Source organism: Sturnus vulgaris, chromosome 8 (genome assembly GCF_052056855.1).
Source record: "Sturnus vulgaris isolate bStuVul1 chromosome 8, bStuVul1.hap1, whole genome shotgun sequence".
NCBI lineage: Eukaryota > Metazoa > Chordata > Aves > Passeriformes > Sturnidae > Sturnus > Sturnus vulgaris.
Window position 1 is genome coordinate 2,162,590 of NC_142250.1, and position 26,681 is coordinate 2,189,270.

A 26,681-nucleotide genomic window follows, 5' to 3' on the forward strand; every position below is an offset into this window, starting at 1 on the left:
CTCTAGATAAGATTTAATAAACAACTGAGCCCAAACACGAGAAAATTCATCTCCTTCATGCTTTAATCCTGACTCTGAGTGAAGGCAGAAGAAAATGAAGACAAGCCATTAGTTAGGTGGTGCCAGACCAGCATCAATGCCCTTCACAGCCATTGGGCACAGGGTCCTGAGATTTCCCTTTCCTCTCCTGTCCCAGCTGAGGTGCTAAAGGAGAGAAGCAGTGGCACTGCTCCCAGCTGCTGGCAGCGAGGCAGCCTGGAGCAGGATGGGGAATATCAGGCTTCTCCTGCCTCTGGACTCGAGGACCTAAGGATTAGCAGCAGGTGTCCCTGCCAACAGCTGTGGAGTTGGAATTAGATGACCTTTAAGGTCCCTAAAGCATTCCATGACTCTGATCATGGCTCCAGCTGGACACAGCCATTCATCTCCCCAGCATGGTCCTCCTACCCCAGAGCCCCACATCCTCCTGCCCTTAGCCAGAGCAGGCACCACGCCTCACCACACCTCTCCAGGGCCCATCCTTCCAGCCTGATCCTGTTAGGAAAGCCACTGGCCACCAGGCAGGCAGGACCTGGCAGGGTGCCAGAGCCCCAGTTAATTTGGGGTGCAGTGTATGCTCTCACTGCCTCGTTCCTGGAAGGCATGAAGTTACACTGGCTGCCTGCTTGCTCAAGAAGTGTGAAATTCTTTCTCTGACCTTTTCTGTTATGTTATTAAAAGCTTCATGGCCAGTTGTTTCAAAAAAAAAAAAAATATAGTATTTCAATATCTGCTGGTAGCTGGGGCAGAACTGGCCCATCTCTTCAGGATGAGCTCTGCTCACCTCCCTGCTTTGCTCCTGCTTCACAGAGGGTGTTTGCTGCTGTGTGGGACCTCCAAGCCTTTCCAGCCTGCACAGCAGAGTCTGGGGCAGGGAAAAAATGAAGTTTGCATTGAGAGAGGCCTCTAAGAGCCCTGGACAGGCTGCTTGTCCTTCAGTCGTCCTGGATGTGCGATGGACATGGAACTCCAAACAGCCACGATTTATGTGACCTGGAAACTTTGGCTGGAGTTAGAAGCCCTTCACACTGGTCTCTGCAAAACCAGGAATCTCTGGCCTAAGGGGCTGACCACACGTGTAAACAGCCATGGAATCATCAAGGCTGGAAATGGCCTCTGAGATCATCCAGCCCAACCATGAACTGCCAAGCTCACCACGCACCCACCATCTGTATTTATGTGTTTTTTGAACATTTCCAAGCATGGTGAGCCCACCACTTGCCTGGGCAGCCTGTTCCAATGCCTGACCACCCTTTCTACTGATGAAACTATTCCTAATATCCAATGTAAACCTCCCCTGGCACAACTTTGGGCTGTTTCCTCTTGTTGGGAAGAGAGCCTGATCCCCTTCTGGCTGTCCCCTCCTGTCAGGGAGTTGTGCAGAGCCAGAAGATCCCCCCTGAGCCTCCTTTTCTCCAGGCTGAGCCTCTTTCCCAGCTCCCTCAGCTCGTCCTCATGCTCCCAAAGCACGGAGGCAGGAGAGGAAGCTGCCTTTGGGCACACTATGGTCTCTCCTGTAAAGGGCAGGAGCTGCTCCCATGGAGCCTGGACTCTCCAGATGTTCTTGACCACTTGAGTCTAAATAATAAATGCCTTTCAGGGACAGAATCGAACAGATGGACGGATGGACAGGGAGATGGAGGGAATGCTAAGCAGAGAACAAACGGAATCTTAGAGGGTGGACAAGGTTGTGCTGTGCCAGGGAAGCGGCTGAGGTTTGACCGGGAATCCACGGATCCGAGCCCACTCACCCCTGGGCAAAGGGAAAGATGCAGGGAGCAGAGAGCAGGCAGCAGCTCTGCCTGCCTGCACTGGGGGTTGTTTTACAGTTGATTTATACGTGTAACAGGCAATGTTTCTCTGCTGTCACTGACATTAGCAGCCGAAATGCTGCAGAAACAAATGGCCATTTGTCACCGAAAATGAAGTCTGCTCGCTCCTTCCTTTTGCCTTTCCCTTTCGGCTGGCTAAGCTGAGGGCAGCCTGGAGAGGGTGGCACTGAGGAGAGCCTTTCCCCTCACCTACACACAGCCCATCAGCCACAGCCAAGGTGGGATAACCAGGATGCACTCACTGGAAGATGGGTAAACCGCCCTAGGGGGCTTTTGGGCAGCTGGGAGCTACTTGTCCTCCTTCCCCAGAAAGCTGGGCTGGACAAAAGAACCAGTGACCTCCCCTTGCCTCAGCTCCCGTGGTTTTAGCTGCTCGTCTCCCTGCCAGGAAGGTGCTGCAGGCACTGCTCTGTCCTGCCAGCTGTGCCTGGCCACCTCCAGCAGCAGCTGGCACGAAGCCTCCTGCCACCCTTCAGCAACCACTCACCCACCCCTGTCCATCAATTTCCTTACCCCACAAGCCACCTGATTTATCCCTAGCACCCTGAACCCCACTGTCTCTCCAAACCTGCATTTATTTGCACAGAGGAGCACAAAAAGAGGGGAGCCAACAAAAATCCCCTTTCGTGGGGATGACATCCAGCAGCCAAAAAAGAAGTGGGCGTGCCATGTGGCTTTCTCCAATACCTCATCCCTAACTCCTGTGTGCGAATATCCAGGATTATTCTCGAGCAAGTGGAAAAGAAGGAAGGAAAGGAGAGGAGGAATTTATTAGCAAGGAAAGCAGGCTTTTTTTTGTCTGCAGCACGTGGGAGAGGTGGAGAGACGTGGCACAGACAGGCAGCGACCAGAGGGCTGCAGCTCAAAGGCAAGTGGCCACAGCAGGAGGAGGAGCTGGTATTTTATGAGGGCTGTTAAAAGTTTGGGATCAGCTGGGAGGGCAATTTGGATTTCAGAGCTAATTGCATCCATTCTGATTTATCATAGAAGATTCAACTCCTGGCATTTTGTGTTCGCTCTGAAATGCTGGCATAGCTGGAAGTTGGGGGAAGAGGAGACGCAGTAACAATCTCATTGTTTAGTGTCTGACGGCCTGACTAGCTAAACATCTGCTTGAAATATTAATAACTGTCAGATGGGAACAGCTCGGGGGCTCTATGCAGTTTCACACCATCTGTTTGTAAAGTAAACACACTTACACACAGGCACATGCACCCAACTCTTTTGTCCTGGCTTTTATCCTCTGAGGGGGCATTCCTGCACAGGGGCTGTGCCTTGGGAGAGCAGGGGGACAAGGAGGTGGCAGGAGGGCAGCTGGCCCAAATACATTGGAGAGGGAGCCAGGCAAACCCATTCACGACTAATGGTAGTGACAGTAAGAGTAGCAGGGGATTTGGTGCTCCCTGTTGTGATATTCCCCATCCCAGAGGAGCTTTGATGCCTTTCCCAATGGCATTTCAGCACAGGGTTTTGTTGTGGTTCTTGCTGTGCCCCACACTGGCACTGACATCGCCCTCATGCACCAGGAAATGTGTCTTCTCCATGAGAATTCCCACAGGAGAGGGAATGGAAACACCCTCTGCTATCACCACCACCTCTGCCTGCCTCTGTTCTGCTGCCAGCCATGCTCTGCTAAACAGAACCATTCCTCTCCTTTTCCATCCTTCACCCTTTTAATGGTGAAGGTTTCCTTGAGGAAGATGATGCTTCCAAAGAGGGCAGTGAGAAAACCCACACCGGGGGCACCGTGACCTCTTGGACTGGCAGATGAAATGCAGTGCAGGACTCTCTTTGGATGCTTGGTGTGGCAGGAAACACCCACACATCTTCCAGAGAGCAGGAAAGGTCACCACATCTGCTCCATCAGGAGTCTACAGCCTGCCACCAGCATCTCCAAACACTCCCTTCCCGGGCTCGCCCTGGGCGAGGGACACCCCAGAGCCACCACAAGTGCCAAGGACCGGGCAAAGGGAGCTGGGATGCTCCTACTCACGTGGACCTGGAGGACGGTGGTGCCCACGGTGGTGTTCTCCAGGAGGCTGACGTTGTAGAGAGCCTTGCTGAACACGGGCCGGTTGTCGTTCTCGTTGATCAGGTTGATTTTCACCCGCGCGAAGCCGACGTGGTCCGGGACGCTCTCGTTGGCGAAGAGCTGGGAAAAGCCACGGGGCAAGGCTGGAGATGCTGGGAAGCTCGGGAGAGTTACCTCTCCTTCTTTAGGCTCTCCTCATCTCCCTCACCAGCTGAGCCAGCTGAAGGCAAAGCACTGACAGAGCTGGAGCAGGAGGACGGGGAGGGTTTTGGCCCCTGATAGGTGCTCTTAAAACAAAGTTTTATGCTCTATAAAGCTTTTATGGCCCTGCTCTGCCTAAGCTCTTGCAGCTGAGCCTTTGGATGTTGGAAAGAGAAAGCGCGGAGCAAATCTCTTCCCCACCTCCTTCTTTATTGTATTTTCTGTTTTTTTGGCTGCTTTGTAGTGCTCCACTGCTTCATAGTGGGGAATGTAGCAGAATGGCTTGGGTTGGGAGGAACCTTTAAAGGCCACCTAGTCCAACCTTCCTGCCATAGGCAGGAATATTTTCCACTAGACCAGGTTGCTCAGAGCCCCATCCAACTTGACCCTGAATTTCCAGCAATGGGACATCCACCTCTCTGGATATCCTGTTCCACTGTTTCACCACTCCCATGGAAAAAACCCTTCCTTACACTTAATCTAAATCAACCACCAAAAGCCATCCCCCCTTGTCCTATCACAGCAGACCCTGCTGAAAACTTGTTCCATCTCTCTCTTCAAGTACAGGGCAAGAGAGAGGAAGCTGTTTAATGGTCACTCTGAGGTCATGCTGAAAACTGTGGCTGTCCCACAGAGCCCAGGGGTGCAGCCTTACCGAAAACTCGTAGCGAGGAATGGTCTCGAAGTCCAGCGGCACGGCCACGCGGACACGGATATCTGCCTTCCCCTGGATGGAGGTCGGCGAGATGATGAAGTGGTTGGAGTTGTTGCCCACCAGGTAAACCTCAAAAACGCTGTTGGGACCCTGGGAAAGGAAAGAGCAAGGTCTGTGTTTTATTTACAGAATCCACGTGCGTGTGAGAGGAGCTGGAATGCATCCCTGGGATGATCCCGTGCAGCACACAGAGGGAAAATCCCTTGGCTGGCTGAAGGTTCACACACCACACAGGGTGTCACACACTGGGATTTTCCTTCCTCGGGCTGGAAAGTGCCTCTCCCATGCAGAAGGCTTTTCCCAGTAAGGCAGCTCAAACTGGGAACTGGAAAAACTCCTCCTCTCCCAAGACCTGGCCAGCCAAGCAGCAAGGCCGCCAACATCCCGATGCTTTCAGATCCTTGCTCTGAGCAGGGCCCAGCAGAGCACATGGAAAGCAAGCTCAGAAGCTGCCAGAGATGAATTTCCAATTTTCCCTGAATGACCTCTCTCCTATCGGGAAAAGTTGCCAATTAAATGCACGAAGGGGCACTAATGGCAAAAGCTGCCTAAGTGTGACACGAGCAGAGTCTGTGCCTTGCCCTCCTCCTTGCACCCCTCCGTGCAATCCATGGAGCTGAGGGCACGCTGGGCATCTCCCAGTGGAGCCCCACAGCAGGAGCAAGCCCTGAGGACACCCAGAGAACCACACAAGGGCACCCAGTGCCTCAGGAGCCCAGCAGCGGGCACTGGGAGCATCTCAGGGTAGACTGGCACCTTCCACGAGCTGTTTCAGTGCCAAAAGAGGAAGGGAAGGATGCTCCTGACACACCCCTGGGAGGGAGGGAGCAGAGGATACAGAAAATGGAAGCATTGCTTCCCAAGCTACTTTGTCCCCTATCCTCAGGACGTGGATTTACAAGAAATGACCATGTCCCACCAACGACAAAAAGCTACTTCACTGAGGAATTTCTGCCCAAGCCCTCAGGATCTCTCCCAGGGCCTGCACCCTCCCTGCACTACACGAGAGCACCTTTTGTGGCAGCGAGATGTGAGGGATTTTCTTGGAAGCCAGAGAAGGGTGAGTTTGTTGGTGGCATGAGATAAAAGTTGAAACATCAAAAGAAATCCAAGTATTTGCAGGAAGAGAGCCGGGTGGATTAATTCCCTTCTAGTTGGGGAAGGAGATCAGCTCCAGATACCCACAATCCCTAATTATCAGCCCCTTGAGTGCCTCAGTCTGCCCACGTGAGGTCTGGAGAAGGGGGATACAGCTGCCTCTGGGGAGGGCTGCTGAGAGTTGCCAGTTATATATTTATTCAGCTATTTATTTTTTTGCCTCGGCCCCCATGCTGCTTTCCTTGCTCCTGGTTCCCGGAGCTTGCGAGCCCCCTGCGGATGCCTGAAAGCAAATCTGAATATTCAAATTGTTATCAGCTGCCCAGCAGAAGGGCCTGGCTAAGCCCAGCTCACAGCAAGGACCCTCCACTCCAGAGGAAGCCACAGGGAGCTGCTTACATTTCCCTCACCCCTTCCTACCTGCTCCTGCCACCCAGAGCAAACAACGGATTTCAAACGTGGCTGGGGAGAGGAAAAACAAGATTTGCATCCCTGGGCTCTCCAAGGTCCTGGTGTGCAGTGATCACAGCCAAGCACCATCATCTCCTTGTAGTGCCCAGGATGAGGATGAGGATGCTTTCGGTGATCTCCTTTACGTGCTCATTCCCCTCTCCATCCCCTCACCTCCCAGCTCCTCCACGGCTCGAGTTTTTCCCCCACCACTGCAAACAAACCGAGTCCTCTGCCTTCCTTTAGAGCCACAAATTAAGGAGCAGCCTGCCAGAGCTCAGCAACCCTACAACAATAAACCTGTCTGCTTCTGAAACGAATTGACCCATAAAAAGCAGGTTTTGGAGGGAAGTTTGCTACCGCCCAAAGCCGGGATGCAGCCACACGTTTGCCAGCACTCAGGGCTTGCCCTTGCCACGGCTCAAGGCTGCTGCCCACTGCCTCCTTCCCAGCAATCAAATCTCTCAGCCGGTACCACAACCTATGGAAATTTCATGTTGATTCAGCTAAAAGACAATTGGAGCTGCAGTTGGGGCATAATTATGGCTTTGCCTATTCCTCGGAGCGTGAAATCGGAGCCGCGCCGTGGCCCCGCTGCCACATCAACCTCACACCCACACCCTGCTCCCAAAAAAAGCCACCCCTGGCTGATCACGCAGCACTTTTGGACAACTTGTGGTTGCCGGCCTGCTATCCCTCTGAAATCCCAGGGGGAGAGCCCTGGGCACGGGTAGGAGCCTGGCAGGCAAGGGCAGAAGCTCAGGAGTGAGGCTGTGAGATGCCAGCAGGTGGGTATGGGTGTCAGACCCCAGAGCTCTGAAGCTGCAGGTGAGCCCCCTTCATGCACCTGGCTGCGAATCACAGACAAAAATCTGCTCTCCCAACTTCCAATCCGCAACTCATGGGGCAGAATCAAGAATCAGGATGAAGGCCACGAAGAAGAATCACCAAGAATCAGGAAACCCCTTCTCCCATCAGGAGGCTGGGGCAGCCACATGAGCTGTTTCAGCTGGGACTGAGGATGGATCATCGTTTTTATGGCTGCTTTTTCACCCACTATCACCTGCTGGCTTCATCCATCACTAATGCTCCCACTCAGCCCCTTCCTCATGGCAGCACACCCAGAAATGTTTCAGGAATTATTCCACCTTCCAGCAGTCACAGCAAAGATTTAACATCACTTACCAATGGCTACACAAGAAAACAAAGTAAAAAATAAAATATTCCAAATGCCTAGACAGGCAGACAACCCTTCCTCAATCACACCATTCCCTGAGGTGCATGGGTAAGTTGATTTCCTGCAATCATTTTCAGCACAAAATGAACTAGACTTGGGAAAAGCAGCCTGGGAATCCTCTGGTTCTGTCCTTTTCACGCTGCCTCGGTACAGATCTGCCTTTGGGTCCCTCAGTGCAATTTGCTTTTCCAAAATGGAGAGCCCTGCCTTCCTGAAGCACAAAATCCAGCTTCCCTCCCAGCCACTTTCTAGGCACTTTCTGGGCTATTACCTGCAGCAAACTGCGGAGGATTTAATATTCCTCATTCTGGGAATTCTACAAAGAAAGGAAAGAGCTGAGAGTTTGGGAGGGACAGTGAAGGAAGGGGAAAGAAGAAGTTGGAGGTTTTTTTGGAAAGCAATTAGTGCCGTTTTGTAGGGCTTAGGTAACTTAGGCCTGGCTCTAGTGAGTCACAAACGGTCCTTAATCCCTCCTCTGAAAACTCAAGGCATGAAGGGGGTTATTCCCTGCACCCATTTCAGAGCATTTAACTCAGAACAGCCTCCCTGGGTGTTGCCTGCCTCTCTCCCAGTGCCCAGCCAGCTGGGGATCCCAGCACCCCTCTCCCAGTAACCCTTCTGAGGGCTCACTGGGCACCGTGATGCTCCCTGCATCCCTAAGGAACTCACTGGGCTGGCAGGCAATGCGGGATGCCCCGAGCAAAATGCTCCCCAACCCTCCTGATCCTCCTCCCCACACCAGCATCCCTATTCTCCCACCTTTTTGTTCATCCCAAGTGTCAGTCCCTGCCTGTTCCCTCCCTCCTGGAGGAGTTTTCTCCTTCCCTGCTCTCCCCAGGTTATCTGCTGAATTCCACACACGCCTGCACAGACGGGATCAATCCGAGGCTGCCTCGCCTTCAGCTTATCTCTGCTCCAAATGATTGATTTTCCCTCTTTAAGGGTAATTTGCTGGTGAATTCCATGTATTGCAAAAACCCCTGTGAAATCTAATTCAGCCCGACTGGCAGCTGGCACTTTTGGGAGAGAATGCTCGTGTGCCGTCAATTCCCCTTTACAGTTTCTTGCCATGTAGATCATATTTATAGTGCTTGTGCCTGTCATATGCATATATATATGCTCTGGATGAATCATATATTGCCACCTGCACACACTGCATGGCCACACAGGATATCCTGGTGGGGGTCTCTGGTGGAACAAAGAGAGCTCATTCCCGTGGCCCAGATCTCCCTTATTTTAAATTCCCCATTTGCCTCCCCGGATATGATTATTTTAGAGAATTGTTTCCAAATGATTTTAAAATGTCAGGCCTTGATAGTGGTGCTTCAGACAGCTTCTGCCCTTTTCTTCCTCTTCACTCAACTGTGTCGAGGAAAATCGAGTGGAAGCTACGATGGCAGAGCTGGTTTCCCTGGCATGCCCTGGCAGAGCTCCACGGATTTCAGAGCCACAGGAAATGGGGAATGCCCCAAAGGATGCCCTGCTCCTTTTCCTTGCCTTCTCCCTGTGATGCTGCATGGAACCACCAGGCACAGAACACCAGCATATCCACAAAGGGCATCCATGTCCCCCAAATCAGCAGATGAGCCCTCTGAATTAACACCAACCCGTTCCACAGCTCAGGGCTCTTGTTCTCAGCCTGGAAACAAACCCTGCTGTAAAAGCAGATAAGTCAATGCTTTCATCTTCTGCCTCACACACAGGATTAACTCCCCCCCTGCTAAACCACCACAATGTGAGTGAGAGGAGAACCCAACCACAGCCTGGAGGTGCCCAGTTGAGTATAGGCTCAGTCTAAACACTGGGAAACCTCAATGGGTTTTCATAAACAGCTCCTGAATGCCTTGGGAAAGCTGTTCAAGGCTCTGCTCTCTGTCTGGCAGGGAGAGAAACTCGGCTGCATGGCAATTAATGCTTTTTCCTTGGCTCACAGAAGCCTGGAATGGTTTGGGTTGGAAGGGATCATAGAGCTCAGCTCATTCCAGCCCCACACCCTGGGGTTGGGGAAGCAACACCTTCCACGAGACAGGCTGCTCAAGAAGGCCAGATCTAAACCCTTGTGCAAACCCTGAGTACTGATTTCTATTTCAATAAATCCTGGAGAATGCAGGAAGGAAAAGCAGCACAGAGGCTGAACAGCTCTTGGCTGCACCCCAAATCCATGTGTGGGGCCACCTGAGCTCAACACTGCTGCCTCCCTCTTGAGGAGCTCCCCATCCCACCTTGCAGCCCCAGCCTGCAGGACCATGGCCACACCTGGGGGGTGAGAGCTGGGAGTTTGCAAGGGCTGAACCCCGAGGAAAGGCTTCTCCTTGGAGACACTCTCTTGGGAGCCTTGTCTGAGAGGTTAATGCCAGCCAAGCTGCAGAGCAGCACTTAGAGCACAGAGGGAAATCCAAGCACAGGCTTTCAAGTGTGGTCTTGTGTGCCTGGGAAAAAGCAGTTTGAAGTGCTTTGCTGAATCGTTTAATCTGACTCCTTCCAAAAGCCCTCATTTCAGTTTGTGCAAAACACACCAGAAGAAAGAAAAGGCCGAAAACACCACGGTTAAAAAAAGGGTTTTGTGTGGGCCTGGTTTTGAAAAGCCTTGTTTAACAGCCTTGGCAGCCCACACTGTGTGTGTTAAAGGCCAGAGCCATGTGACAGCACAGATCTACAAAAGCACAAAGACAGGGGGGCTCCCCAAAACCACCCAGACCCCAGGACTCCTGCATGGGATAAAGTCCAGGTGTGGGCTGCTCCCTCCCAGCAGGACCTCAACAAGCTGGAGGGCTAAAGGAGCAGTGCCTGCATTTTCCAGAGGGGCCAGAACCGGGCTGGGTGGCCTGGCTCGGGAAATCAACCAATAAACCAAAGCGACTCTCCCAGGACTCCGTGACATAAGTTGGGAGGCAGGAGACAAACTCGAGCAAAGTGATCTTCCCAAAGATTCCGGTTTTGATTTCCCGTGTCTCAACCCATCTGCTCTCATTTATTTCTCTCCCTCTGCTTTCCCTGGAGATGTGCATGATTGTCTTCTTGTTTCCCTCTGCCCCTTACACAAATGAGTTGTGTCATCTGCAGCATGAAGCCAGAGCTGCCAGAACAGCTCCTGTCAGCCACGTCCTCAGTCACATCCCTGCCTGAAGACCTCGGTCCTTGCCAGCACACCCCAGCATCCAGGGAGAGACGAGAGAGCCCAGTGCTGCCTCAGCTACCCCAAATCCAGATGGTTTGGAAAACCCTCACAGCTCTCACGGGGTGCTTGAGCATCCCAAATATCGCTGGCAGGCAGCTATCTAACCCTTCTGTAGTTTTTTTCACTGAAACACTTCTCTGGGAAGCAGTGCTGGCTGCAGGTGCAGTCCCACCTCTATCTCACACACATCTTTTTCACAAGCTGGGCATCCTTCTCCCTTTTTTTTTTTTTTTTTTCTTCCCCCAAAGTGCTACCTTGACAGTTAACCCATTTGCAAGAGGAAATAAGGAAGATCCATCACAGGATAATGCAGAAAAAAAAGGGCAACCAATTGTTTATAACTTTCCTCCCTCCAGATATTCCAAGAATCAGCTCTCCTCTGCTTCTTATCAGTGAAAATAATGCCATGGTCAAAGCAATCCGTGCTAATATGATAGTCTCTGAAGATGTGTACAGTAAAACTCCTTCAGACTCCCTTAGCACAAGAGATCCTCTCTCAGCAGTTTTGAAAATCTCAGCCAATTCTTTTGGGGAAATCTCAGGAAGTTAAAGAAATACATCAAAAGAACAGCGTCTATTTTTTGCTGGTGCGATGGGGAAGGCAAGGCTATTTTTTATTCTCCCATTTTAAAATTAGCAAGGCTGAAAAGTGAATTCTTGAATGGGAGTCACTCCAGTAAAATGAGCTTTTAAGCAGAAATAATGACAGATCCTTCATCCTGGTGGCACAAACAGAAGTGCTACAATGCCCTTCAAGAATGGATCTGCTGACATCTCTCAGCAAGCACGACAGCAGCTCTATTCAGAAACTATCCTAAGCATCTGTCATATCCATATCTTCTTTATTAGCAATTGACATTTTCAAGAAAAAACAGTCTCTTTATCTGGTTAATAGCTCATCTGCACCTCTTCAGGCTGAACTCATAACTCCTGGATGGTGACACCATGTCACCAGTAGGTTATTAGCTCTGTGTCATAATCACTTCAGATGAAAAAAAATTGGAATGCTGGGTGGCTTGATGAGACAGGGGTGAACTCCACCCAGGGCTGGGGAATGGCAAATCCATCTTCTCAGCCAGAAAAGGCAACTTAAAAGATGCACATTTGAACTGACCCACCAGGATTTTGGGGGCTGGGGCGAGGGGGGGAGCTGTTCTGTTTCCCATTACCTGAAGCATCAGGAAAACATCCTGATGATGTTTTTTCCACGATGCTGCATGGAGCTCTGAGCCACCTGGGATAGTGGAAGCTGTGGTAGGGGGGGTTGGAACGAGATGCTCTTTCAGGTCCCTTCCAACCCAGCCTATTCTGTGATGCCATTTATTCTGAGACACCCTCTCCCCTCATCTCCTGCTCGGCCTGAAGAGGAACGGGAGAAGCAGGAGCCTGCAGGCAGAGCCTTTCCCAGCGATTTTGGACAGCTCACCATGAGGTGTCAGCACTGGTTTGGAGCAGACACCCGGCAGCGTGGTGGGGCTGGGGGGGTGACCAGCACTCAGGAGCAGCCAGACGTGAACTGCACAAGTCAAATAATCAGAGTAATTGAAGGCTGGGAGCCCGAGGCTGGAAAAAAAACCAGGCTGCAATCCCAAACACGGCACGGATCGGCGTGTGACAAACAGGAGCAACGCTGACACGTGGGAGGAACGAGGCTCCAGTGCTCCTGGCCGGTTTGCAGTGATGAACTGGTGTCCCAATCCTCCCCACTCCGAGGGGCATCTCCTGCCTCCCAGGACTGAGAACTTGGGGCTTCTGTCTTCCCTGAGCCTGGCAGGTCCCCCCTGGGAGCCCAGAAGGAAAACTCCTCCTTTGCTAAGCCAGACTGGCAAAGAACTGCCTGACGAGAGCCCTCAGAAGCAGGCAGGGATCAGCCTCCCAGACCTATTTTCCTATTGCCTAAAATCCTATTTTCTGGCTCTCAGGGGCTGTTCAATCCTGACTGCATTAGTGGGGAGGGAAACTGGACTTGGGGCACGCAGCAAACGGAGCAATGGCAGCAGGAAAGCTGAAGGAGTGGATGTTGGGACAGAACCCGAGCTTCATCACGGGTACCTCAGTGACTTCTCCCCTGCCCACCCCAAAAACCAAAGCACCCCGCGAAGGAGGGAGAGGATACCTCACCTCATCCTTGTCCTGCACCTGGATGAAGAGGGGAAGGGCAAAGCCCACCTGGGCCAGCTCGGGGATGGCCACGCTGTACTCGGAGCTGTTGAACTCGGGGGCGTTGTCGTTGATGTCGATGACCAGGATGTTGAAGGTGGTGGTGACGCTGGCGTTGGAGGGGGTGCGGTCATCGTTCAGCTCTGTCCCCTGCCAGGGCAGAGAGAAAAAAAAACATTCTGTATTCTCCAGAAAAAATTAAGCTAAACAAAGCGTGGTGAGAGATTCTCGCAGCTTTCTCCTCCTCCTCTTTGCCACGGGAGGATGCCCAGTTGGCTCTGCCATTGTTCCATCAACACATAGAGATGTTGGCCCAGATCTCCCATCACTCATGCTTTGATCCCAAAACACTCTCAAAAACCTCCCCAGGGGAAGGTTGAACATTTCCCTTAGGATGGCCAAGTCCTTCCTTGCCTCTGTCATGCAACAGGTTGGCAGGCTCTGGAGTCACACAAGAACAAGCAGGAGATTTCCCTGCCACAAGCATTTAAACAACAACAAAAAAAATCCCTAGTGAGATGTAGGGGTCAGTCCACAAAATAAGGGGCAAAGAGCACTCCTGCTGTCTCCTCTGCCATCCCTGTTGTGGGACTGGGAGCTGACAGAGAACCACACAGTTTGCTGAAAAACATAGGGATGGAAAACTAGGGCACCAGAGGAAAAGAAGACTTAGATCTTAAAATAGGTTTGGCAACACGTGCCTAAATACAGAGCTGAGTCATGAATCTGCATCACACCTCTGTCTCAAGAAGGACTTTAATTCTGCCTTCCCAAAAGGAGACAGTGCAGATTTTAATGCCAGAGAGGCAAGGCTCATGAAACAGCCTTTTCAAACCGAGTCCCTCCTCTTGTCCTTTGGATAATCTTGCTTTGCTGTGGGCATGGAAAAGCAACTCTATCACGACCCACACGGCTCATTGCTATTCACTGCTTCTGCACACAACAGCAGAACAGGCTGATCCCAGCGAGGAGCAGCCCAGCTGTATTTTCACTGTGTGCTCCAGGATGAGAGCAGCAGGGAACATTTTGGGTCCTGGGGATGCGGGACGCGCAGAGCTGGCATTTGCGGGAGGATGCGAAGTTTGTGAGGAGAGGACGTGGAAATCTATCAGATCAACAGAATATTGGTTGGAACTCCATTGGCATGCAGGGAGGGAAAACAGGCAAGTTTTCAGGCTCACAAGCCTTTCCAAGATTAAACAGATATTTTTGTCCCTACTAAAACCAGACAATCCTCCCTCTCTTGATTTCTGTAACTACAAAAGCGAATGAAAAGATACCAGGGATGGGTGAGGATCTCTCCCTCACACACAACAAAGCCCCACGGTATGAACTGTGTCTGGGACCTAGAGGGGTGATTCCTTGTCCCTCTGCCCCCCTCCAAGGAAGAATCACACTTGCCAGAACAAGGAGGCGAAGTGCTGGCTGCCTCCCTCCCTCCCTCCCAATCAATGACCCTTCCTACTCTGCTGATTTTTCCCCACCCTGGCCCAGCAGAATCTATACTTCTAAATGTGTTTCCAACCAGCTGCCCAGCTTGGTATTGATTTTAATTACAGGGCTGTGAGCAGAGCCAGGGAGCTGCTCTCAGGTGGGGCTGGTGGGGTTGGAAAGCCACGCTCCAGTGCCTTTTCTTGACAAGGCAACTTCCAGCATCACTCCCTCCCCTGGGCTGGATGGGCACGGATGATGCCCCTGTTACACCATTACCTGCTGACAAGACAAAATGTCGTGTTTATCCAGGGTTTTGGGGGGAGAAAGAGGGAAAACAGGCAAAAGTGGGCACAGCTCAGGTGCCTGAGTATGGCTGGTGTTGTCTGCAACCCTGGGGTACCTGCACACTGCCAGCAGACACAGCCACAGAGGGGACAGCAAAAACGCCCTCAAATTGAGTGAATCATGTTTTGGGCCTCCAGACCCAAAGGGGGCTGTGTTTAACATCTCACTTGGTCAGCACATCATGGCTCTGGATGCCCAAGAGAACAACACAAGGCAGGTTTGCAGCGCTGCCTGGAATGGGGGGAGTCCCCAGGCAGGATGTGCTGCCCATGCTGCTCTGTCAATGTGCCCCCAGCTGGAGCAGGTCTCACCTTCACTGTGAGGATGAATCCAGCGCTGTAGAAGGGATTTTCCCGGTCCAGGGGCCCATTCAGGGTCAAGGCTCCACTGATGTAGTCCAGTGCAAAGATGCTGTTGGTGTTACCTGAGAAAAAAAATAACAGGAATGGGAGCACAAGCAGCTGGCACAGCTGATCCCAAAAAGTGCTGGAGGCAACAAGGAAGGGAGCAAAAGGACACAAGCTCCAAGCAGTGGGCTCTAGGATCCTGGCACACCATTCCAGTGTGCTTGAAAATGTCGTGGCTGTAACACTCCTCCTCTCACCTGTCCTGGCTTAGGGCTCAACATGGGGCTCTCCTTCCACAGCCAAAACGCAGGAGGCAGCTGAAGAATTTCAAAGGGTTTTAGTTATTAAAATCTGCAACAGCAAAGCTGAAAGCAGGACCAAATCGAACTGCTCCCCTGTGGGTGACCACCTGCACTTGCAGGGTACCCTGTTCCTGAGGTGGAACTCCATATAATATACATAATAAAATACAGGAGCTAAGGGATATCAGGCCAAGATAATCGCAGGGAGGCACAGATAGACCGAGCTTAGGAGGAATTCTCCACAGAACAGGCGGTGGTTTAGCTGTGGGGCCTCTTGCCAGAGGGTGCTGAGGGGGATACCAGCCCACAAGTATTCAAGGAGAGGCTGCAGAGCTTAAAGAAAGCAAACATTTCTATCAAGTAACAGAGAAGCTTCACACAGCCCAGGAATTTTTTAGCTGGATGTATTTGAAGCCAGTGAAAATATCAGCAAAATAGTGTAGGCACTTGCTGTGCTTTTCTCCTCTTGCCACATGTGTTGACCCTGTGCAGCTGCCTGGTTTTCCTCTATTGGAGTCAAATTTGGCCCCTGTGCCTGTCCCTACCTGCAAGTAACCAGCCAGAGAGCTGGGCTGCCTCCACAGACCATCCCATCCCATCCCATCCCATCCCATCCCATCCCATCCCATCCCATCCCATCCCATCCCATCCCATCCCATCCCATCCCGAATCCCCCCCTGGAATTGGACACCCAGAGAGGATTAACGCAACATGCTCGGGTGTCACGGCCAGCAGACACTAAAAGGACAATGTCCTGCTTGGGAATGTGCTTGTGACAGCTCCAGGTGCTCTCCCTGGGAGCCAGACAAAAGCAAGCAGTTGGTGTGTGGAGCCTGGGACACCTGACACCAGCCTGGCACAAAAGCAGAGCTTTTTCAGGCTGCTGAATTAGTGATGACCAAGGAGGTTATATCCAGGCATATGGTCACCCACACAGCCTCCCTCAGCATCTCAGAAACCCCAGATGCAGACAGGAGCCAGGAAACCCTGCAGGTACGTTCCAGTCATCCCAGTCGAAAGGAAGTAAAAAATAAATCCTGTCTCCTCAATGAGTCTCAGCACGAACAAAACACACACAGCATTTGTCATTTCCCTGGGAGGGAGCTGCAAGACAGATCTGCTGCCACGGAAAGTTGTTCCCCATCACTCAGCATCCACCTTGTTCCCTTCCAACCTCTGCTTGGTCACAGCTGCAGCCTCCAGGTCTGGCCATCCCCTCCCTCCCACCCACCCCAGGAGCCACCTGGCCTCTCCTCTCTGTCCCAGAGCCCCAAGTGCCTTGGCACATTCATCCCCATTACTCCCTTCTTCCTGGGTCGAATTCCTCCCCATTTCTGTCCTTGCTCCTCTCTCTTCTCCATCCAAAATATCCCACTCACTGCTCACCAGCTTAATGAGCTGATGCCAGGCTACTTAAAATATTAACAACAGCCTCGAGGGGTTTTTTTTTGCTAATCTTTTGCTGCTGTACATGAAGATCTCCAGCCTCCTCCCTCGGACAATTCCCCTCTTTCCACCCTGAGTTCCCATTTTCGCTCTGTAATTTGTGGCTGATTCCTTAGGAAGCTTCTCCTGATCCCAGCTTTGAAGGACACCCCTCGAGATGGATTGGACTGTGCTGCCAGGCATTGAAATGCTCCAGGACACCAGGTTGCCATGGTAGAGTTTGTGCCTCGAGGTCACCTCCCCCTGATACAAAGCGTGATAAAACACAGCAACATCGGAATTTAATAGAATTAGGTCAATGGGGCAGGAATTTGACTGAACACAGCGCTGTGTTCCATGTCCTAAAGATGGTGATGCATTTTATAGTTGACCACAGTCACTTTTTGAAGGATGGACAACTAAATTGGGGACCCAAAGGCCTCCCAGGCTGCACATCAGAGGTTTTTTTTCTAGCTCAGCCTCCCCAACACCATCAGATACTCATCCCATGCCCACTGGGGCTTCCTTTCTACGAGCAGAGAATTCCTGGCTTTACAAATTTGCAAATTTAGGGAAAGAGGTGTCTCCAATACCTCTCCAGCCACCACTTCCTCACTGCTCTGACCAGTGAACCCTGCTGGAGCACACACACTGCTGAACAATGCCCATTTCCCCAGACATTTTCCTTGCCAAATCTATCTATCTTCATGTGCCTTCACTTTCCTGAGAACAAGGGGAAAAAAAATTAAGTGGGGGGAAATTAGCCAATTTTGTCTTTCCTCTCTCTGGAGAGACCAGAGGTACACGCAGGGATGTGGCAGAAATTAAAGTATGGGAAAGGAAAGGCCAAGCAGCAAAATTGGGGGGGCTGAGAGAAGGAAAACGAGGCAGAAAACATTTTGAATATCAGAAAGACAGAGGGAAAGGGGAGAATAACAACAAGAAAAAAAAAAAAGAGAACTTTGGGACAGCAGTATGAATCCACTTCTGGCAGACTTGTCCCTCCCACCTGGCAAGAAACAGGACCTACAAACCCAACTTTTTGTTATGACACGGGTCAAGAAGGAGGAGAAGTTTCCCATCCATCTGTCCATGGGTAGGTAGAGGGACAGAAGCAGCCAGACAGGGCCTGGGAAAGCAGGCAGGGTTGGGAGCACTGGGATGGATCACAGAGCCCATTCACAGTGTTTTTCCAAGCTCATTGAGGAACGGATGGTGGCATAGGCATCATTTTGGAGAAACGCTGCTATAACGAGGGGTTTTATAGATGAGAGCCATAATGTTTAATTGCCCTCAGCCAAGCTCTCGGTTTTAAAAGGCTGTTAAAAGTATTGGCTCAAACCCAGAGAAAAGGGCGGGGGAGAAAAAGGAAAAAAAAAAGGGGGGGAAAAAAAACCCAACATCAATATCTCCTCCTTCCTCCCTACCCCTTTAGCCTCTGAGAGCTGTTCAAATCCCTCGGAGGGAGAGATGCTGCTCTAGTGAAGAGCTACCTGTCAGTCAGGGCGAGCTGTTTTCCCAGGGCAGGATAATTTTCCCACCCCCACCTCCACAGGAAGGGCCGCTCGCGTCGGGAAGCCGAACTTGGAGCGGGTGACTTTCATGGGATGTGAAAGGGGAACCCATCACACACCTTGCTCCGGATAATTTATTAACCAAAATGTGCTCCGTCAGGGCTCCTCGGCACCGAAATAGATGCTGTTGGATGTGGTTCATGGAGTCAGCAACAGACACAGTTATTAGCGTATAAATAGTCCATCAGCTGCCGGTGAGCACCTCGCTGCTCTTCACCTTGAGTTTCTGCCCCCAGGCTGCAGGCAGGGAAGCACTGCCAGGGCAGGCGCCTTGCCCCCGTGCTTAAATTCAAAGGCAACAAGTCATTTCCAAAGGAAAGCCGGTTATTACAACCTCAGCTTTCCGGGAAATTGAGGTGCTGTGTAAAAACAGTGCGCCCTTCTCCTGCTCAGGGCTTCGGTTTGCTGCTCTTCTGGGAAGGTGCAGCTCTCTGGGATAACAGAGCTGAGCCCAAAGCCATGTGCCAGAGCTCCTTCTCACATGCCTGCTCTGCAAACAGGCCTTTTTAGTGTCTTTCCCAAAGGATTTGTCCATTCTAGCACGACCAGCAGAACTCCTGATCCTGCAGAGCCACAAAAGGAGCTCACGTCAAACGCTCGCTCGGTTCCCTTTTTTAGAACGGAATGTACAGTACAAGGAAATAAAAAGAGATGTTTATCACCCAAGGTGCAATCCCCCCCACCCCAAATTTCCTGGGAGCTGTGGCTGAGTACCAGAGAGGAGAACAGAACCTGCAGAGTTTCTGCTCTGAGTGTAATTCTTCACACAAAAGGATCCTGAGTCTTGGACCACAACCATCATTCCCCCACGTCATCTAAAATGGGATTTTTAACCTAAACCTCACACCTCCAGGCTCCACAGCTTTCTGAAATTCCTCCATTAAAACCATCTCAGTACCAGCTTTTTTTTTGCTAGGCACAACATGGTCCAGGTTCATTGTTCTCCACCGGCTGCCAACATTGAATCCCAGACTGGTTTGGGTTGGAAAGGACCTTAGAGATCATCCCATTCCAAGCCCCTGCCATGAGCTGGGACACCTTCCACTAGCCCAGGTTGCTCAGCCTCGAATACACATTAAAATCCCAAGAAGTCAAACGGGAAGCCCCAGAAATTAAACAGGAGGGATGCTTTTGTTTCCTATTTACACATAAAAGGGAATGTATAGTTTTAATTACCCAGGGCCATTCGCTGGGGGACCACCTGCCACAAAAACCATTATCCCAATCATATCTCTTTTCCAACGACTCCTGCATTGCCAGGGAGCCAAAACCAGATGCCAACAGCGTGGAGGAGGGTGGGGAGCAACTGAGCCAAGGAAAGAGGGGCTGTGAGCACAGGCACCATCTTTGCTTTGTGCTGCCTCGTCCCCTTGCATTGGCAGGGTGGGGAAGAACGGCTTTTGATGGATAACTTGTCACGAGGAGCTTTCCCACCCATCAGCGTGTCCTCCTACAGAAATGTTCTGCTATGATGGCTGCCTTTAAATCACACGGGAAGGCGCTCCCAGCAGGGGGAATTTAAGAGGGCTCCAACACCCAGGTAGCTCATGGAGTGGGATGTTGGCAGGTGAGGGCTTGGAAACCTCTTTGGCCACTTAACCTTTCCTCAAGGATTCATGCTGCACTTTCCTAAGGAAGGCAGTGGACGGGAAACATGTTCTGAGACACTGATTTTTTACTCATATACATAAATAAACTTACATATATATGACATTTGATTCCTTAGCAGAAAATCCAGAAGGTGGAGAACAATTATTTCCAGCTTCCCTCGCGCTTTTGTTAACTCGCACTTCTTTTGCATTGTGCAAATAATGATTTTGAATTCGTGTTTCCCCTTGATGCACCAGCTGAAGGAAGAGAGGCTTTGCCAGAAACTGCATCAGTCTTATAAAACAATCCACTTGGAGGGGGGGAAAGAACCCCACCCTAAGGGTTTGTAAATAGCCCTAAGGAACATCTCTGACTGAAAGCTCACTCCCCTGTCTCCTGAAGGACTTTCCAAGCCCCAGGAAGGACGCAGAGATTGCCCTTGTGCAATCTCCCACTGCCCATCCATCACTGCACCTGAGATGTGCCAGGCAGGCAGAGACTGACATGCAGGACCCTTTCCCCCGGCTTAACCCTTCCCTTGCCTGCCCAAGCAGCACAGGTCACCTTCACATCCTCCTGCCACGAGACTCCAAGCCTCCTGACTATCCCGGGAATAAATGAAGCCCAAAGTTTACTGCTAAGCAAGCAACACGTGAGTCAATACGTTTTCCTAAGAAAAGCTCGCGGGCCAAAGTCTCCTCTTGCTTATTAATTAAATTGCTGTTTAACTCAAGCTAAAAATCCTTCCCTGGACGAGCCAGAGGATTCCCAGTGCCCCAGGCAGAGTGCAGAGGCAGCAAATGTGAAAACACACCGCCGTCTGCAGGGCTGATCCTGCCCAAAACGCCAGGGCCCTCCCCATTTCTGCCGGGAAAATCAATCTCTGTTAGCCCGGAGAGTTCCCCTAAATGAAAAGCCTTATCTAGAACAGGTCATGTTATACAACAAGTCACTCGCTTTGCCTGGGAAATGAAAGATGGTGAGGCAGAGTCCCCAGTACAGAGGCTATCTCCATAAATCTGCCAGAAAGGAGCTGTGGATTACTTTGCTGGATTAATTATCTGTCCTTCAAACAGAGTCCTGACCTCAGCGGCTGAGCATCTCCAACCTGTCACTGCAGCCGGGGAGGGAGGGCTTTCACAGGGCTCTGGCCACGGGAAAAGCAGCAGGAACACCCTTTGGAGCAATTGGGAGCCCTGGCACTGACCATTCTGTTGGCACGAGGGGCTGGAATTGTGAGGTCTCAATTTGTACTTCTTTTTCAATTGGGCAGTGAGCCTGCTCTTTGCAAAGTGTGAAGCGGAAAAAGCACATTTTCCTGGGGTTAAAACACTCTGATGGGAAGGAAGGGGCAGAAACAACCCGATGATTTTCCCCTATTAGATGTGGAAATGGTTCCCAATGCAGGCAGGACAAGTAGCCAAAGCCATGGCACAGCTACACCAGTGCTCCTCCATCATCTCAGCCTTAACAGCTTTGTAAGCTGGCGGCATAAAGTCAGATCTCAACTCTTATTTTATGTGGTTATGGTTAATCTTTTAGTTTTATTGTGTTCCTGTCACGGGAGGACCTTGTGCTGGAGATAGCTGTATAAATAAAAGCTGCTGCAGTGCATCCCCAGACGTGGCTGCCCCAACACGACAGCGGCAATTCCAAATTAATTTTTAAACCCCACCTCCAAATCACACCAATGCTTTAGGCATTAATGACAAAGGTGTGATGAACGGCCAGGCTGCTTCTCAGCTCTCTACTGCTGTATAAACCGGCCGAAAAAAAGGCAAAATCAGACCAGCCACATGCTAACCCTGTGCCCAAAGAGCTCTAAGAGCTGGGAAAAGGCGTCACCCATCCCTGCAGGGGAATGGGAGCAGCATCACTGTCACCTCCCCTCCTGGACGGGAGCTGAAGAGCCAGGTTTAATTACCACTTCCACCAGCCACTTTCACTTTTGCTTACGGTCGGTTTCTAATTTAATTTGCTTCCCCATTCCCATATGTTAGGCTTTTCTTTTTTTTTTTTTTTTTTGCAAAATTGCCATAAAAATTTTCCAGCTCAGGCACAAAAATCTGCTCGCTGACCTTTACCATCATGATTGAGGATAATGAGAAATTAATTAGGCTTTACCTGCCTGCCAAAAGAGAAAATGGCTTGACTTGGGTGAGCAGGATTTTGGAAGCACATTAGATGCCAGTCCTGTGTCTGGGCTCTCAGACATCAGAGAGTAACATCAGCTCTGTCCACAAGCTGATCATTCCCATCCAACCCCTTCTCTGTGAGACCCTGGTGATGACAGGAGAAAGATTCCTGGCCAGTTAGGAAAACACTACCTAATTATTATGTTTGGGGAAAAAAAAAGAATAGTGCAAAGTAGTTGAATCACTCTTTTGATCTGTTCTGCTGGATCCTCTGGTAGGAGAGTTGCCCCCACCAGGCAGGACTGCAGGCAAGGGTGAAGCTCTTGGCACACACAAGCAGATGCAAGGCTGTGTGCAGTGATCTGCCTGCAGGTCTCTCCATGGATCCCAGAGCATCCTGATTCCCCTTCCACCATCCCACTGCCCCTCCAGGATGGCCAGGCTGACAGCTATTTGACCATCCTCACTGTAATCCAGAAACCTCTGCAAAATGAGACTGATGTTTCAGTCCAGAAAAAGGTCCCACATCAGGCAGAAGACAGTCCCTGCTGCACCTGGGCCGGCTGATTCTCCCACAATCTGGGAGAATCTCTTGAATAAATTGCAAAGGGAATTAGAGAAATAAATAATCCTCGCATCTTCAAAGGCTGGATACTTGCAGTCAGGATCAGTGGACTTGAAAGTCAGGCTGAAATCACCTTGACCCTTGAGGCTGATTAAAAGAGGGTTTGAAATGGCTGGGCTTTAAGGAAAAGAAACTGGGGAATTATTCCTGCACGTGGAGGCAGCACCTGGAACATGTGACACAACAGAGGAGGAGGCACTGCTGATGTTTCTTGCTGGCAAGAAGTCCCCCCAAAAGTGATGGCAGGAAGAAGGTTACAACCCACCCCCACTGACCTGGTCCCTCACTCCTGGGTCACCTCGGGCTGTCTGTCTGTCCTCACCAAAGCAGCCTCTGAGTGCAACCCTGGGAGCATCAAAGTCTGCTGGGGTATGGCAGAGATTGCTGAGCTCAAGGCATCTTCAATGAAACAGGCCCAACACCCCAAAACTGGCCTTTCCATAGGGCAGCTGGGTTTTACCTGGACACACACCTTCCCAGCCTTCAGTTCCCAGGCTTCAGAGCCAGACTGCAAAGGCCAGCTCAATCCATGTGCCTGTCAGAAGGCAGAAAGCCTTCAATTAAGGCTTTCTTTAATTAAGCTTCTTTCTCTAGCTCTGCACCCTCACGGGCCCAGTTCTTGCATCATATCTGCTGAAACTTTTGGGAAACACCACAGAAACCACCAGGAGCCATTCAGTCCATACTCAGTCCCATTACCTCCCAGAACAGCAAATCCCTTCCACGATGCTGTGTGAGGCCAAGCTGTTTGTGGATCATAATCAGGAATGATGAGGAATGAACCTTTGATTAGGAATGAAAGGTTTCAACGTGAGATGTTGTCAAGTTTGCTTGGAGCAACCTGCTCTGGGAAGGTGTGGAAGGTGTCCCTGCCCGTGGTAGGGGGGTTGGAACAATCACCTTTATGGTCCCTTCCATCCTAAATCATTCTGTCTATTCCACTCCATGATTTCCTAGGGATGGGATGTACAAAGAATGACAGCAGGGCCATCCATCCATCCATCCATCCCCCTTCCATCATCCATCCATCCATCCTCCATTCATTGTCCATCCATCCATCCTCCATCCATCAGCCATCGTCCATCCAGCCATCATCCATCGTCCATCCATCATCCCTCCCTCCATCGTCCATCATCCATCCATCCATCCATCCATCCATCCATCCATCCATCCATCCATCCATCATCCATCATCCTTCCATCATCCATTAATCCATCATCCCTCCATCATCCCTCCATCATCCCTCCATCATCCATCCATCATCCATCCATCCATCCTCCATCCCTTCATCATTCATCTTCCATCATCCATCCATCCCTCCATCATCCATCCTCCATCATCCATCCATCCATCCATCATCCCTCCATCATCCATCCTCCATCATCCTTCCATCATCCATCGTCCACCCATCATCCCTCCCTCCCTCCATCATCCATCCATCCATCCATCCTCCATCATCCTTCCATAATCCATCATCCATACATCATCCCTCCCTCCATCATCCATCCATCCATCCATCCATCCATCCATCCATCCATCCATCCATCATCCTTCCATCCATCCTCCATCCTCCATCATCCATCCATCCATCCCTCCACCCTCCATGTCCCCCAGGACCCACCTGAGACGATGGTGTAGCCGATGCCCCGGGGCCGTCCCTTGTCCTGGTCGATGGCTGTTATCATCCTCACCGTGGTACCCTGGGGAGGGACAGGGGACAGGGGTCACAGCACTGCTGGGGCTCTCAGAACCACCTGCACCCTTCACCGTGGGCCAGGTGCTGAGGGGTAACCTGTCCTGGGACATGGCAGGTGATGGAGAATTCCCAGTGCCTGCCCTTGGAGCAGTTCAGGCTCACTGCTCGTCACCCTGCTGCAGAACTCTGCTAAGCCAGCCCAGGATGGAGCTGGGAATGACCAGAGGAAACAATTCCCTTCCACCACGACCTTCAGTTTGGTCACTACACCAGTTTAATCTGCCATTGGCTTCCCAATTTCAACCTGTCCTCCCACTGTGTTCCTCAAATGAGGCCCCCCAAGCAATAGGGGCTGCTCACACTGACCACCAGCATCCAGCTGCACAACTAAGTGAGCTGCAGAGATTTTCATTGAAACCCTCCAGGAGGAAGAGGAGGAGGAGGAAGAGGAGGGCTGGACAGATGCTGAGAACCAGGGACTGCCCACAGGCAGGAGCTTCTGCAGCTCACCCACCTCATCCTCCATCCTGCAGGACACACTATTCCTATAGCCCAGCAGAAAGATCCAAGAGCTCCCCAAAACTGACAAGAAGAACGTAAGAGGGACCCAAAATTCTTGTCTAGCTCTCGAAATAAAAATATCCTGCTCCATAAGTCAACTTCCCCCGCCGCAGTGCAGTGAGCCCCTGTGAATACCAACACATGCACATGCCCGTAATTAATGTAGTGTGAAAAAATTTACAACTCAGCTGTTCTTGTTTTCATTGGCTTATTAACAGCGGGGAAAGCAGCAAATTTTTTAATTTTTTTTTTTTTCCCCTCTCAAAGGAAATGTCAGCAGAGGCGTTTGCATATCTAACGAGGGAGCAGAGCGGGTCGGCAGCCTCGTGCTTGCCCCTCCATCCATCATTTGAAGGCCAAAGGGAAAACTGTGGCAGAAACATCACTGGTGGAAAGCAGGGACTCTCCTTCTTCCCTGGCTTCCAGATCCGTGTCCCTGTGGGCTCAATGCCTCTGCTGGCCATAAAGAAAGCTCCCAGGGCCAGGCAGGCTGCCCGTTCCCTGATCTCTGAGGGCATTTCAATGGACTCCTTAAGTAAATCCATGTTATTAACCGAGAACATTAGCCATAAATCCCAGGTCACTGGCCTCAGAGCAGAACTCGGCTGGTGAGGCTCAGCAGCCACCCGGAGAGCCTCTAAATTACTGACAATAACTGTGCTTTCCCAGGAGCACACAGAGAGAAAAAACACCACAGAAATGGGGAAGGAGCAGGTGGGAAAGCAGGAACAGGCAGGGCAAAGTGGAGGGGAAAAAAAGGGTGATGCATTTCAAAGTGCTCTGTCCCAGCATAGTTTTGCTTAAATTATAATGTATTATACTTTATACCATACCATATATATATTTAACTGTATTATATACTATAAACTGCATTATACGTGCTATTACACATTATGTGTTGTATTATACACGACACTCACATTCAGCAGAATCAAACTTGATGCAATCTTTAACCTCCCGATTAAGAGCCCCCTCCCCTCCCTGGCATTCTCCCAGTGGAAGGGGCAGTGGGTGATGGCACCAGGTCTGCGTGACATCTCAGTGTCACACCGGGTCTGTGTGGCACGGAATGGGAATTGCCTCCCGCAGAGGGAAGGCTGGGGAATAGCAATGGGGAACAGCTTTATCTGCGGGAGAGACCCCTCCTGGAGGAGCCAAGGGGAAGGGCTGCAGGGAGAGATAAAAGGATGAGCGAGGATGTGGCAGCAGGGGAAGTCTGGGAGGGGTGGAGGGGGAATCTCATTGGGATATCTCGGCAGCCTGTGCCATAGAGATGCCCACAGGAAAGGAATTATCCAGGCATTTGATCGCAGGGACCATGAGGGACAGTGCTGAGGTTCACCCTCTGCCCTTGGCAGGCCCCTGATGATGGTATCATGCTGCTGGGTTTTGGCACTTTCTCCTTGCAGCCTCCTGTGTTTCTCCTCCTGCTCCACGAGCACCTCCTGGAGACGGGCCACATTCCACCAGTGTCCAAGAAACATGCTGGAGTGCTGCTGGGCTCCCTGACACCCATGGATGCCATCTCCTGGAACCCTGGCAAGATCCTTCACGTCCCACCTGCTTTCCATCCTTCCTGACAAGTCCTGCCCGAGACTCTTCCAATTCCCTTGGGCCATCCCTTCCTGAGCATCCACAGTGTTTGGGAACAACCTTGAACCTTCCTGGAGAAGTGGCACGGGGCACAATCTGTGGCAAGACCCTG

At 51.1% G+C, this 26,681-nt stretch overlaps 1 protein-coding gene across 1 annotated transcript in view; it reads right to left on the bottom strand.

Annotated features, from left to right (window-relative positions):
- Positions 1-26,681, bottom strand: part of CDH23 (cadherin related 23) — a 176,266-nt gene that overhangs the window by 69,350 nt on the left and 80,235 nt on the right. Inside the window, exons 9-13 of the mRNA XM_014883277.2 lie at positions 24,341-24,419; positions 15,033-15,145; positions 12,904-13,092; positions 4,760-4,909; positions 3,865-4,023 (exon numbers count right to left, since the gene is read on the bottom strand). Coding sequence (XP_014738763.2) covers positions 3,865-4,023; positions 4,760-4,909; positions 12,904-13,092; positions 15,033-15,145; positions 24,341-24,419 — 690 coding nt within the window. The remainder of the gene's footprint in view (positions 1-3,864; positions 4,024-4,759; positions 4,910-12,903; positions 13,093-15,032; positions 15,146-24,340; positions 24,420-26,681) is intronic.